Source organism: Nuphar pumila, chromosome 6 (assembly GCF_984573655.1).
Source record: "Nuphar pumila chromosome 6, dmNupPumi1.hap1.1, whole genome shotgun sequence".
Taxonomy (NCBI): domain Eukaryota; kingdom Viridiplantae; phylum Streptophyta; class Magnoliopsida; order Nymphaeales; family Nymphaeaceae; genus Nuphar; species Nuphar pumila.
Window position 1 is genome coordinate 92,896,470 of NC_143254.1, and position 15,887 is coordinate 92,912,356.

General features: G+C 39.5%; 1 protein-coding gene across 1 annotated transcript; it reads right to left on the reverse strand.

Annotated features, from left to right (window-relative positions):
* Positions 1 to 10,736: 10,736 nt before the first annotated feature.
* On the reverse strand, positions 10,737 to 12,489 carry LOC149835177 (putative galacturonosyltransferase-like 1). Its single transcript, XM_090010436.1, has one exon. It carries the CDS (start codon positions 12,000 to 12,002, stop codon positions 10,971 to 10,973), a length of 1,032 nt encoding a protein of 343 aa, XP_089866562.1. The 5' UTR covers positions 12,003 to 12,489; the 3' UTR covers positions 10,737 to 10,970.
* Between the last annotated feature and the right edge of the window lie 3,398 nt (positions 12,490 to 15,887).

The following is a 15,887-nucleotide window of genomic DNA, read 5'->3' on the forward strand; positions in this document are numbered from 1 at the left end:
ATAAACAAGGCTGGGAATGAGTTCATGTAAAAAGTCACACATTGTGTCCTGAAGAAGCTGACAGACACCATCCCAAGAAATAACAGGGTCAATTGGACGGTGGGAGTTGATGCTGGCGTGAGAACTCTGAGAGCCCTGGCTGTAGGAGGCAACGACTGGTGTGGTGTTCATATTACTCTCAAACGCGAATACACGACCTTTTTTGGGTTCACCAGTTGCAGTCACCCATGCTGCAGGATCAAAAGGCGGATGCTGCGTGGAGTCATCGCCATATCTCTCTACCATCTGCTACTTGTATGACTCCTACAAAGTAATTATTACAGTATGAATTAATAATTAAGAATTATAATGTTTATGATAGTATAATTCATGGTAACTTATATATTACAATATTTATTAATACAATAAATGTATATCGTTGTCGCTCTCGCCTTCTCTGATACGAACTCTCCCGTGCTCTTACGTTTATGTGTTTCAATAAACACATCCTTGTAAGGCACAATGCCTCTTTTTTCGGCTTCATGCAAGGTTAAATGATAAAAAAATCAATTAGAAAGTATGCAAAAATACTTATAAATTTGATTATATATATATATATATATTGATGAGTTACCATTTTCTTCTGGTGCCTCCCAAAAGTCATAGAACTACTTATGTGTAGATGGGTATCGGGTATCTTCGCTCACTTTTGTGCAGCCTTTGCTAAGCGGTTTCAAAGTTCATGGCTTGCCCATTTGTCGCACATTACATCCCAATAGTCTGACCTGATTGTAGAAGGGCCATGGTCCTTCCACTGCAGTAGATCATCTATCTCACAAGCTGTTTTTATTGTTGCAGTCTTCATATTGTGCATCATATCGACAAATTGACTGACAACTACCTTCTACCACACTAGCCTCGCGTTTTGCTTGTCCTTCGCAGTCGCGAAGCGATTCAAAGACTATAAATAATTTCAAAAAGTTAGTACACATGACTATAAAAAATTTAAATATGAAACACATTAGCTATTATAAACAATTATATGCCATGAATGAGGACTATAATCTATCCAACACCTCCTTCGGGTACTCTTTTCATTGAGCGATCGATCCTGAAAGATGCTAAACTAGTGACTTTCTAATTTCTCGTATTACTTCTTGTGGCTCGAACCTCGCGTTGTACATGAGTTGGTATGCATTAACAATCGACTATCGATATACACTATTTATATGATAAGTATTGAACAAGTGACAATGAAATACTTACAGTCGACTATCGATATACACTATTTGAATGAGTCATTGTGTGTCAGACTGAGAAGACCCTACATCCGACATTGTCTTGTGATGTGTATGAGTAGCTGGTGTAGGTGGGTCATGTGCAGACGAAACATCATCTACAGAAGAATGAGTTAGAAATTCACACAATGCATATTTAAACTAATCAAGTATATAATTATTTAAATGATATACTTATCTTAACATTACGTGAAGACGAAGGCTGAGACTGGCTATCACTGAGCCTGGATCCTATAAAGACGATTAATAAGTAACAATTTTTATATCAACATATAAGTAAAAATATAATGAATGCCTATATTTAAATATAATACAAAGACATCTACCTAATGTTGTCCCACGACCTCCACTTGGTCCTCGACCACTAGGTGCTCGACCACTGTGACCTCTATGAACCATATTCTAACAAATAAAAATGTTATTTGGATCAGTTACATAACTCTTGATCTTAGCATTGACATGATTAATTACATCAGATCATATTTACATACATCATAAGGATATTTAGAAAGATGAAATCACATTCACAAACATGATATATTCATTTTAACCATGTTTTTATTATACAATTTCACATGGAATGCATAATCAAATAAAAAATAACTTCATGCATGCACAGATACAATCACATCAAACATGATAATACATTTAAATCATTCATATCATAATAATGTCAAACATATACCTGCAGCAAACACACTCTAATATCCCGCTAACTACAATCATCACTAACATGGTCTCCGAACTACAAAAATAAGAGCATATGAGAAAGTGATGTGGTATGCATTACAAGATGTATGTTACTAGCTCAAGTATGCTTCCTCATCACTTGTTTGACTTTCATATTCTTCTTCGTCCTCCTCCTCCTCTCCGTCCTCTTCGTCGTCTTCTTCATTGGGCGACCATCCACTTGGTATATCATTTGAATCATATTCTTTCATACGTGTGTCATCGGACAATGAAGATGTGACATGCAGACCATGTGTGACATCGTGACCATAAGAGAAGTCATACATATCATCTGATTGATAGTAATCACCCTCTTCAACAATCTTGTCTTCCTGTAACTGATCATATTCGGGATATAGTTTAGACTTTACCTTGTAAACCACCTACCATTCATTTTCATCTGACTTACTTGTATTCAGATATGAAGTATAGTAAACTTGTTGATCTTGCGATGCTAATATGAATGATTCATATGTTCCAAACCTTGATTTATGATTCACCTCCACAATGCTTGAAGCTTTGTCGACTCTTGTTGTTGTGAGATCAAACCAATGACACTTGATCAAAGTTACTCTGTTATTTATGCCTAAGTAAGTCAACTCTATTATTTTTTCTATAACACCGTAGTAGTCAAGTTCATTTTCACCGAAATTGCTATCCTTGACACACACACTACTATTCATCATTGACTTGTTTATACCGTAGTCTTTTGTATGAAATTGATAACCATTTACGATGTACCCATTATAACATTGCACAACTTTGGTCAAATTATTTTGTAAATCACATATTCCTTGGTCATTAACATCACCATGGCGGACCTACAAGTATAAACAATGACTGTAAACATGACCAATTAAGTAACATATTGTTGTTTACACGAAAAGAATACATGTCATCGTCCTTACCAACTCTTTCAACTATGCCCCAAACTTATTTTCACGTTTTTTTTTACTTCTAAATCAGTGAGATGTGGAAGTTCACTTCGCAACTCCAGATCAAATCGTCTGCACTTAATAAATAATTGTCCTGTGTCTATTTTCACAGCCCGAGCAATGTTAGAGACGTATCCATCTAGAAATATCAATTGTCTCAACCATTGACACCTGCTTTACTTGATCTGGTCCAAGTACGTACCTTGCCTTTGGTTTCAATACTTTGCTATTGTACTATTGAAATTCTAATTCTGGTCTTTTACATATTACTTTTAAATTCATACGAGCCTTTAAATTATCATTTATTTTTCCTTTGACATTCATTACCGTATTAAGCACATTATCAAACACATTTTTCTCTACATGCATCACATCTAAATTATGTTGTATCAATAAGGTCATCCAATATGGTAGTTTCCAAAATATAGATTTCTTTGTCAAATTATGTTTCTTCCCAAATCTAAAGAACGACGTCGCACTACGGGCATCTGTCAGTCCATATGAAAAGAATTGCAATCGTCTTAAGATCTCTATACTAGACAACCGTGTAGGTAGACCTTCTATTTCAGTTGTGTCTGCTCGAAAGGCATTCCTTTGTCGTCGGAATGGATGGTCACTAGGTAAAAATCAACGGTGAAAATCAAACCAACACGGTTTCCTTTCATGCGTCAATCTAAAAGATTTTGTATCTTCCATACAGTACAAACATGCCAACCTCCCATGTGTGCTCCAACCATATAACATACCTTATACAAAGAAGTCACTAATTGTCCATAGAACAACAACCTTCATAATAAAGTTTTGTTTTTTATGGGCATCGTACGTGAGAACACTGTCATCCCACAGTATTTTCAGTTCATCAATCAATGGCCTTAAATATACATCAAGATTTTGGCCTATAGACGTCAGACCAAGGATGAATAGAGACAAGAAAAGATTTTAACGCTTCATACACAAGCTTGAAGAAAGGTTGTATGGGGTGAAAAATACCGGCTACCACGAGTATAAGGTTGATCTACCTCTAAATGGATTAAATCCATTTGTATATAAACCGAGCCTAATACTTCTCAATTTCATTGTGAAGGTCTAATGAGTATGATCAAAGTGCTTCCAAGCTTCCACGTCAACAGGATGCGTGATCTTGTCTTCATCATGTCAAACTTTATTTGCATGTCATCTCACGTGTTTAGTTGTTCTTGAAGACATATACAATCATTGCAATCTAGGGGTGAGAGGGAAGTAGCAAAGTGACTTGTATGGTACTTCTTTTGACCTCGTGCTAGCATTGCCCCTTGTCTTTGACTTGAACTAAGGATACCCATATGACGAACATGATCTGCTATTTTTTTTATCTTTGAAATACAACATGCAGTGATTTGGATAAGCATCTATCTTTTGATACCTCCATACCTAGAGCGTTGACCATAACCTTCGCACGGTAAAAATTTTATAATAATTTCTCATCTTTGGGCAATATACTCTTCACAATAGAGCACAGACGGTCAAAACATGATTGACTCAAATTATACTCTGACTTCAAATTCAGTAGTTGAAGAACTGCAAACAAGATAATGTGACTCTCACAACCATAACGCAGTGGCTCATCAGCATCTCTAAGTAAGTCATAAAATCTACTAACTGCATCTTTTATTGCTTCTTTCTCTACCCCAGTTGGTACATCATTAGGACCCATAGCAGAACCCAGTTCTCGTTCTGCGATATCAAATATCAAATCCATATATGAATTATCGTGCACTACATCCACCCGTGCATCAAAATTATTTCAAAATTCTTCACCATGAAGCGTTCACTTCTGATAACCACTCACAAAACACTTCCTATATTGGTGATGTCTAACGCATGAGGTTCTACAAATCGATTGTTCTTACACATCATGCAGAAGCATCTGATTCGACCGATGGGATCCATTATACTGACACTTGCCATTGCAAATTCAATAAAACTGTCAACACCATCCATATATTCAAGCGACACCTCATTATCAACTATTCTACGGTACATCCATTCATGGTTTGCAGCCATTTTGTCCTATAATGTTACAGATATTATCTTCACCAGTTAAAAGAGAATCATAATAATGCTATGATGAAGAAAATATCTAATTTATCATGCATTGATGGTGGATGTAATGATTATATATATATATATATATATATATATATATATATATAAACTGATTTTTCTTTGTTGGTTTGTTATAATTTGCATATTATAGGTCATAAAATCTTCATTTTGCTTGTTGCTTGTGTTGAGTTGGTTAACACTTTGTAGTGGTTTACAAATCTGTTAGAAATTCTTGTTTGGTGATTGTTGGTGAGCAATTTTTTTGTTTCAGTTAATGCATACATTTTTTTCCCTCTCTACCACAAACATACTTCACATAAAATATAATTTCATGAACTATTATGCATGCATTGATAATTCAATATTTTTGTGTGTAACACAAGAATATTTAGAAAGATGAAATCATATTCACAAACACGATATATTCAATTTAAGCATGTTTTCTTGATACAATTTTACATGAAATGCATAAACAAATAGAAAATAACTTCATGAGAGCATGGATAATCATGTCAAATATTATAATACATTCAATCATTCATATCATAATAATATCAAACATGTACCTGCAACAAACACACTCTAATATCCCGCTAACTACTACCATGACTGACATTAAATCTGAACTACAAAAATAAGAACACTTCTATTTCTATACATTCAAATCATGCTCAGCATGATCTCCAAACTCCAGCAAAATAGTCCTAGATATTCACAACTAAGTGAGTGTGTGAGCAGAAAAGTGTTGCATCCAAGAAAGTAAATAACATGTGATGCGCTTATATCACTTACTCACCACGGGTATTTACCCAATTTGCATGCTTTTGCATTTATATTTTTCTTGTTTCTTTTTTCATAGCATTTTAAGCCGCATGCGATGCTTAGCATTAAGCATCGCACATTTTGCTCTGTTATGCACCTGTAGTACACCCCTGTCTGCAGAGGGAAAAAAGGGGCAAGGGTAAAGCCACTACCGAAGGAACCCCAACAACGGTTGGGTGCCCACCCCTGCCGGCCGAAACAAAAGAAGGCGACTGAGAGGGGCGGGGGAATTGCCCCTACCGGCAAAACCAAAAGGCAGCAGGGGCCTTGCCCCTACCTGTCAAGAAAGACAACGGGGGCGAAGCCCCTTGCTGGGAAGGTAGAGGCGGCAAGCCCCTGTCAATCTGAAATGGAGAGTCGACAGGCCCAACCTGCCAGCAAAAAAGGAAGTGTTGGTAGGCCCAGCCTATCGACAAAGAAGAAGGTGGGGAGGGGTATGTGCCCTGCCCTCGATGCCAGTGAGAGAGAGAGAGAGAGCGAGTCATCTGAGCGGGGCCAGTGAAGGGTCTGTCGGCGTTGTCACCAGAGGGCAGGACCATGGAAGGTAAGAAAGGGAAAAGGATGAGCGAGATAAGAAAGAGAGAATGGGAACATAGGGTGTCAGCCGGGGTCAGATGCCCAATGAGGCTGCTAGAGAGGGAGGCAATTGGGTGTCCAGCGAACCGAAACTTGAGAGAGGGAGATGGCAGTGGGGACTGGAGGTCGGGAGGTGCTCTGGCTAAGGTCGCCGGCAGCGGTAAATGGTCGAACGCAGGGTGGGGTTGCCGACGAGCTGCAGGGGACAAAGGATGGAGAAGAGAGATGAGAGACGAGAAGAAAGAAGATGAAGAAGAAGACAATGGAGAGGGGGGAAGATATCACCTAAGAGGGTTGAACGTGGAGTGGGGGGTCGTCGGCGTTGGGTGGCCAGAATACGACGAGCGAGAGAGATGTCTCACCCGAGGGAAAGGGGCGACAGAGGGGGAACGACCAAGGGAGGAGAATGGAAGGTGGCCGATGAGGTCTCCAGAGGGAGTTGTAGGATGTTGGGTAGCCAAAGAGCGGGGGGGGGGGGAGAAGGCGAGCAACACAGGGGCGGTCAGTGGAAGAGGGGAGAGAGAGAGCAGAGAAATGTGTTAATTTTGTGCTATAGATAGGTCATTTTATATCGAAAATTAGCGACGAATTAGCGACAAAAAAAATTGTCTTAAAATCCATCACTATTTAGCGATGGTAAAATTCTATCATTCATCCGTCGTGAAGTTGCGACAGAGTTCGATACGAAACGTTTTTGTCGCTAATCCGTCGCTACTTAGCGACGGATTTTAAGATATAATTTTTTCATCGCTAATTTCGCAACTAATTTTAATTTTAGAGATAATTAGTTTTTTCTAACTAATCCATCATAAATTTGTGATGAATTATTTCTGTCATAAATTTCTGTCGCTAATTAACATTTTTCTTATAGTGAATGAGCTTATGACGAGCCGAACGAAACATGGTCACAACATGTTCAATTCCATTTACCAGCCCTATTGCTAAGAACTGAAGGCCCATCCCCAAGGATACTTCCAAACGTTTAAATGTCTAGTCTGGTCCCAAACCGTGTTCTCAGCCAAATTTTAGCCCTGGCATGTTGTTTCTTTTCTTTTCTTTTTTTTTTTGGGTGGGCGGGCGAGCAAGCCTTGCTCATGGTTATAATAATAAAAAAAAGAACATTAACAAACTCAATCAGATTCTTTGCTGCTTGAAAACTTCCTTTTTTTCTCAAACAGGCTGCAGTACATGTCAAGTACTAGTACTCTAGGCACTTCTCATCAATATTCTCTCCGCACACTGAATGTGCGCAAGTCTAGACTCACCACATAATTGAAAGTTTGAAATTGGTCTTCATTTTTGTACCTAATTGTTTCAGCGTACATCCAAATTATATATATATATATATATATATATATATATATATATATATATATATATATATATATATATATATATATATATATATATATATATATATATATATATATATGTGTGTGTGTGTGTGCACGTGCAAGCGTATGAAAACTAAAATACTGAACATAAATGAAACTTTCGGTATTTTTTTGAAATTCTAATTGTACAGACATCATCTATATGTTTTTTTTAATAGGAATCACTTCCAGCATTTGATTTTGATGCATAGATAGGTTTTTATAATGTTTCAAAAATCAATGGCCTACAATTTTAATAAGTTTTTGAGGCTCCAAATACCAGTTTTTTCATTCTAAATGCATGATCCAAGTGTCACTTTCTAATAAATCAATCATTTTGAACACAAATAAGGGTAGAAATTTTGAAAAAAAAAATACTAGAAATCCATTAGCATGTTTTATTTAGCACTGTGTTGATTTTGTAGGTTTCTATTTCTTATATATATAATACATGATTGGTGTTAAATGAAGCATTTTATCATATTTTTAGTGTTTTTGGAATTTTGACAGTACAGATGTGTTCAACATGATTGATTTACTAAAAATCGATACTTGAATCATGTATTTTAGATGAAAAAATTGTATTTGGAGCCTCAAAAATTTATGAAAATTGTAAGCCATTAATTTTTGAAACCTAAGAACTGATTCCTATAAAAATGAGCATATAGATTACATCTATGTAGTTAGAGTTTCAAAAAATGCAAAAAATCAGATAAAATGTTTCATTTAGCAGCATGTCATATTTAGTACGGATCATGAGAGAGAGAGAGAGAGAGAGAGAGAGAGAGAGAGAGAGAGAGAGAGAGAGAGAAATGTGCTGGTTCTGCTGTTCTGCCCCCATTCTACCCCTTCAAAATCACAATTTTTTTGGTATTTTGTTTTCACATCTAACACTATGAATGTGATCTATAGGTTTTGTTTAGCGGAAACTGGCTTTTGGATCACCGGCATCTGACCTGTATACATTGAGCAGCACCTAATCGAAGTACATGCCAATATACGAATGCAATATATTCAGGGGTGTCAATGGATCGGTTTTGGTTGGGTCCAATTAACTATCCGGTCCGACCCATGTAATCCTATTATTAAATGGATTGGGTATGATTTATGAAATTTTATACCAAACCCGGATCCGACCTGACTTCCATTAAGATCCACAATTCTGAATGTAAAAAAAATTAAAAAATATTATTTTACCGGTTATGTACCAGGTATAATTCATGTAATTCTTATCAGATGCACAAATGGTTTTTCTTATGAAAATTCTGATCCGACTCGAATCCGGATTCGATAACCTGCGTCACTTACTCGAATCTGGGTTTGGACCCATCCATTCTAAAAGATTCTGACCAGTTGACACCCTTACATATATTTTAAAAGGAAGTCTCAGTGGAACATAATAAATATGTATAAAAATTGATGGTTGACTTTGTCGTTCAAAACTGATTCACTTAGAGGCGGGCCAAGGCAGGGTGGTCGTGGGGCCCCACCCGAGGTTTTCCCTCACTTGGGCAAGGGTTCCTCATCATAAAAAACAAGACTTAGAGATTACTACCAGCGGCTTGACTCATCGAGCTTGTTAGCAAGCTGTTCGGCTTAGCTCAGCTCAGCTCGTATATGCTCATTAACTAGTCATAAATTTAATTTACATATATTCCTACAAGCAACCTGTTCAGAGTTCAAATCCTTTTGCATACAGCTGGTTGAAATACTGATTTGTATTGTAAATGAGCCAGCTTGAAATTCACTCAATAGGTCCAGAGTCCAAATTCCATTATTTTTAATTAGAAAACATTGAAAAAATAACAGCTCGAGCTTGACTCATTTAACTCGGGCTCGCCACAAGAACGAGTCGAGCTTAAACAGCCCCTGTTTGGTTTGTGCGACTTGCTTACCAGCCCTAAACAAAAGAAGAAAATATACTTTTTCCAATGTGACGTTCATCCGGATTTGATCTTTCTAGAAGGTGTTCCATGATGGTTTTGGGTCTCAAACTTGGCATTCCGGTATCTGGGTTTTAAAGGCTTTGACGTGATTTGGCTTGTAGCCCATCTCAATCCGTTAAATTAATCCCTTTTCGAATATGGATACGGAAGCTGTACATGTGATGGACCGGGGATCCGTGTGATCAAAGTCTGAACCAGATCTGGATTGGACCCACAGCTAGCACTTAGTCTGGCGCAGAACACCGCAGGATCCAAAACAAAATCTTGCTTGATCCATTTCCATAGTTAAGCGAACTGTAAAATCAAAACCCGACGACCCATTTGCAGAGAGGGAGAGAGCTTGATGGAAGACAAGGATAGGAAGTCAAAGTTAGGTCAGTTTGGACTCTTTTTGCACCTATTATGTTAGTCATATAAGCTTTGTTCAAAATTGGCCCGGCGTACTATGCCAGCCCGGGCCCACTAGCACCGTTGGCTAGGCTCATAATTCAATAAGGGTGTCGACGGGTCGGGTTTGGATCTGACTCAGGTGAAACCAGACTTGGACCCGATTTTTAGGTATGGTATCAGGTCAACTCGATTTTTGGGTATAGTATCGGGTCCGGACCCAAGTTTAATCTAATATAAGAAGATCTATACTCAGACCCGATAAGATCTACATGAACCAGACTAGGTAAACCCCCATTTTTTATCAATTTTATATTGAAAATTTGTGGGTCTTAATCGAAACTTGGGTCAGGTACCGGTATGGTATAAAATTTTATAAACTATACCCGGGTCCATGTATTAATTGGACCTTTGGGTCCGGACCTGGGTCTTAATTGGGTCATCTTATTTATCACCATACACGGCCCTTATAAGTTTTGGTCGGGTCCGGGTAAATCCGACCTGTTGACACTGTCTTTTGAAGCAATAAACTGAAAACGAACCAACGGGGCTCCGATTGTCGTGCAGGAGCAGCTAGTGCACGTCAACTTGTGTTGGGAGGTTGCAGGTTCAAAACCCAATGGTATAGTTGTATAACTAGTACTCTAACCTCAGCTTGCCTTTCAAAAAAACACAAGCCGAAAACGAGCCAAATTATGCTTTACAATTACATTTCGTCAGTTCCCGTCTGAAATAAGATGTCACAAAAACTCCAACAAAAAAAAATTACAAAAAAAAAAGGGAAAAAGAAATAAATAAATAAATAAACAAAAACAGAGCCGAGCCGAGCCGAGCTCAGAGCTACGAATCCAAGGTAAAGGGAGCGTAGAAGAGATCGTAGGGCGCCCAAAGCTCGTCGAGCGGGCAGGGTCGGTTCGCGTCGAGGCGGACCCAGGGCTTCCCCTTCCCGCTCCAGTGGAGTAGGCTGACCCGACCCGGGTGGAGGTTCCTACAGAGCCCCTTCAAGTTGTCCCCTCCGAGCCCGTGCTGGTTCCACCTGTGATCCACCGGCGTTATCCGACCCGCGAACACCAGCAAGAACGGCGGCAGCGAGCCCAGCTCGTAGATCCGGACCCGCTTCTGCAGCTCCATCCATTCCTCGATCCTCGCCGTGTAGTCTCCGTCCCGCCACCGCCGGAGATCGATGACCATGACGCCAGTGTTGAAGTAGCAGGCCTCGCGCCCGGCGAAGGTCACCGAGAGAGCCGGGCTCGACCAGAAGGCGCGGGTGAAATAGGACGTGAAGTTGGCTCTACAATACTCGGGCGCGGCGAGGACAGAGTTCGAGCCCAGCTGGGTTGCCCACAGCTTGGCGACGTCGTCCACCAACACGAGATCCGAGTCGAGGTAGACCACGCGCGAGACGCAATCCGGCAGGAGCCCCGCCAGGTAGGTCCGCGCGTAGTTCAGCGGCCGATCCAGCGCCGGCCTGATCGACGTCGAGATCCTCCCAGCCACTATCGGCGCGTCGCCGAAGTGGTAGACCCGGAACCGGAGGTAAGGGAAGGTTGCAGCGAGTGTGCGGCGGAGCTCGGCCTCTTCTTCACCGTCGCCGGCCGCAACGAAGTGGAATGCAACGTTCTCCGGGCAGGCGGAATGCTGCACCACTGAGAGTATCGCGGCCATCGATCCCCGGAGGTACTCGGCGTCGAGGGTCATCGCGATGTGGATCATCCCGTCGGCGCAGAGCGCGTCTCCGCCTGCGTCGACGTCGCCGAGTGCCGTGCAGCTCGGTGAATTATAAAACCTTGGGGCTTCCCGGAATCTGGTTGCGGCATCGATTCGTGCCAACGACGCGACGAAGATCAACAATACTAGGATCGTCCTTACCATCGCTCCTGCACCCGTGCCTTGTTCTTCGATCGATGGGTGAAAGCTTTCGCGTTCGAGAAAACAAAGTGTTGCCTCCGTTGGTCACTCGCTTCTTCTTATGGTTATGGCTGAATTTCGCCGATCGTCAACCCCCTGCCTTTGATGTATAATTTTTGGAATTTATTATTTTTATCGCGTCGGTGACGAAAATACTCGGAAAGGTAGGCTTGAAAATTACGCGTGTTTTACTTTTCTCTTTTCATGCCAAAATTATTCTTTTGACTGGTCGATCTTCCGGAAGCAGAGGGTACAGGCTGAGTGAGAAAGCGGTACAACGCGTTCCCCAAAGTCCAAAAGTTAATTGGATTTTATTTTTTATTTTTATAGAACTGGGTCAAGAGAAGCTATCACTACCGTTCATCTTAAGGAGAACGGAATCTAAGGCCTCGTTCATCTCGGTGAAAACAATAAAAAATCAGGTCTGTCTTTACATGTAAAAAAGAAAAAAGAAAAATGAAATTGGATTGGATTTTGATCCTGATCCTAATTGGGTCCAATCTAAAATACCGATCCAAATCCTGTTTAGCACGTCCGAACCCAATCCAAATCCACATTCAGATCTTACTGTAATCGAGAAACACTGTGTGATTCGTATCGGATATGTGATCATATCCTATACATTTGCGGTCCTACTCAAGAAGTAAAGCCAAGTTCGAGCCTAACCTTAGGCTCAGTTGGTTAAACAAGCCTAGCGCAAGCGTGATCAGGTTAGGCTCATTTAAATCTTGGTTAAAGTCAAGTTTTTTTTACCGATTAGCCTTTGCTTTTCTCACTGGATTATCGGCAACATAGTGACCAACGTTTTTTTTTTTGGCAAAATCTCATTTTTCAAAAAACTTGCAAGAAATTTATAATTTTTCATAAATCTCACATTTTTAATTTTTGGCGAAATCTCGTCAATAAAAGAATAAATTAAAACATATTTTTTATAAGAAAATATTAATAAAAATTATTTAAAAATAAAAATACACAGTTTTTTCATGATAAATAGCTGTTTAAAACATAAATATTGCATTTAAATCGCTGTATTTATGTTTTTTTTCATAAATCTTGCAATATTTTGAAAATCTCGTGAGAAATTGCTGATATTATTGTGAGATTTTCATAAATCTTTCCATATTTGTCACTATGATCAGCACGACCTGATCATAATTTTAAGAGGCGGTTCACATAAGGAATGGTGGTCGTGAGGCCTCACCTGGGGTTTTCCTTGCTTCAGCAAGGGTTATTCGGCATAAAAAATTTTATTTATAAGTTTAAAACACTTGAGATGAAGGACATCGGATCAAACCCCATTACTTTTAGAATGTATCTCATTGCTTCATCACCATGGTGGTATCCTATGTGGTAAAAGGGGTCCTCTGTCAAGCTAAAGGCCCAGGATCCAATCTCACTGTTGTTTAGGTAGGGGTCCCCGTAACCCCAGCTTGCTTTTCAAAAAAAAAAAAAATGTATCCGTTTATTTTTTAAGAGAACAGGCCTATTAACTGACCCACACTTGTCATAAAAAGAATAGGTTTTTTTGCAACTTGGTGCCTGCCTTTTAATCAATTTGCAAAATAATCCCTGCCTTATGTCATTTTGCAAATTGGTCCTGACCTTTCTCACCGTTATTACAAACTGGTCCTTTCGTCAACAGCTCTCAGTTTTACCATAATCAAACACTGATCAAGGTTCTCTCAAAAAAACAAAAACTGGTAACCAAAATGCCCTTCTTCCAATAGTTATTAGTGTATTTACTTTTTGCAACCTAGTCCATACTTTATTCATATTTTTACAAATCGGTACTTCATTAAGAGCAGAACCATTAATTTGTCTGCCCTTACCAGTTATGGTCAGATGGTTAATAAGCTCAAAACATCATGTTGGAGTCCACTTTAACATATGAAGATAAGAAATAGAATATGCAGGTTAGATTTATGTGCACCATCAATAAGTTATTATGGTGATTAGAGAGAGACTGGTTTTCTACTGTAAGCCTTGACTCTTTGGGTCATCCTCGTTATAAATGACAAAAGAGTTGGCATTAGCCTAACAGAAACAAATAGGCAGATGGGGAAGGAGAAGGAATGGGTATAGGGGGGTAAGTCGTATCATTTATGGAAGGGCATGCTTTTTGTGGTGTTCCATGGCGTTTGTACACATATGGCTTAGTCATTGCCTAACATGGGATCTATTGGGCGTTTTGATTTCAAAATGAGGTCCACAGCATTAGGACACTGGCAGTTGCTGACAGCCAGGTTTTTTAACTTCATGGTAAGGTGGGCATCGGGCCAGCCGGTTTAGAGCGCGGCTCCCCGGGCTTTAAGTGAGGCACAGATAGGAGATGGCTCGGTCCATTTACTAACAAGCTGGGTTTTAGCTTGGTTCTTAATGGGCTCGGGTTTAAAGAGCAGCTCATGGTCTGGCCCATTGGTTTAATGGGTCAATGTGAAGCGGGTTGAGTCTAGCCCAGCCCGGCCCAAATCCATTTGTAAGTAGTAATAATAATAATTAACAAGTTTTCAACTTCCTATGCACCCAATTAATTATCTTTTTAGTTTCTATAAAATTAATGTAACTAATTGGGTAAACACTAATAGTTACCAACTTATTATTGTTAGAAAATTGTGCGGGCCTACATACGTTGAACCACACATTGTAAGGCTATCATAGGTTCAGGCCTGGTTTATGTGATCTAATCCAGATGGGCTCTATGGTATCTCGTATGGTATGGTACACTATGTGGAGAGACCTGTCCTGTCTATAATTCTGTAATGAGTTGAATTGAAGATAGACTCCTAAATACATTAGGTTATGGTCCCCAAACCTTATATAAAGGCCCTCCCTCTTTAGACTTCCTATTATCAGAAAGAGAATTCAGTCCCTCTTTCATTAGGTTCAGAGAAAGGAAAAGGGCCAGATATACAGGTTCTGAAAGATCATACCTGTCAATGATTAACCAGAGCACTATGGATTTAGGTATTGCTTTCACATTAAATTTTGTTTTATTTTTTATTTTAACGGTTTAACGAGGACATGTATTCGATCCTACTTTTGTTTCGACGGATTTTTAAATTCATCAATTGGTATCAGAGCGCATGTTCCCATTGAATCGTTGAAACATACATTTTTTTTTATTATATGTTTTGTTTATTTTTGACGTCGATCTGATCCAATCGACGTCAAGGGACGTGTAGAAAATGGTCGATCGACACTTCTTGCGTTGTTTTGTCATGCCCTACCGCAGGAAGGAGCAAACGGTCCTCTCTCTTCGGGACACCAAGAGCCGACAAAGGGGTTTAGCCCCCCTCATTCAGGTTGCTGGACGGAAGGGTCATTCAACTATTTTTTTTGTTGGCCGAATGACGTGCGGAAGAGAGCCCCTAATTTTTAGACCGTCGAACGACGAAAAAGGGATCTCTGCCACTTTGCATGTTGGACGCCGAACGAAGAACTCACTTCATTTTGGATAACCGGGTCAGTTGCATCGTTGTGCGGGTCAGCTTTGGTTGGACTCAACCCGGTAGTGTAAGCTCGTACCTAGGTTTTGGCCGGACTCATACATGAGTCTTAAAAAAAATTTGAGGATTTTATAGGGCTATTTGGCGTGCAATATGGGTCACTTTTGTGGGTCGATATTTGGTTATTTTTCAGCTCATGTATGTTATTATGCTTGCCTTATTATCTATGTGCATCTGTTGACATATTTGAACGTTGGTACTATTTTTGATTCTGGTCTAATATTTTAAATTGAATTAATTGAATAAATTTGTTGCCAAAGTAACCTCTGTTGTGTAGGTTAGTTTATTTTTAAAATATTGTGATGTTTATATGTTTGTGGTTCATGCAAATAGTGATCGGCCC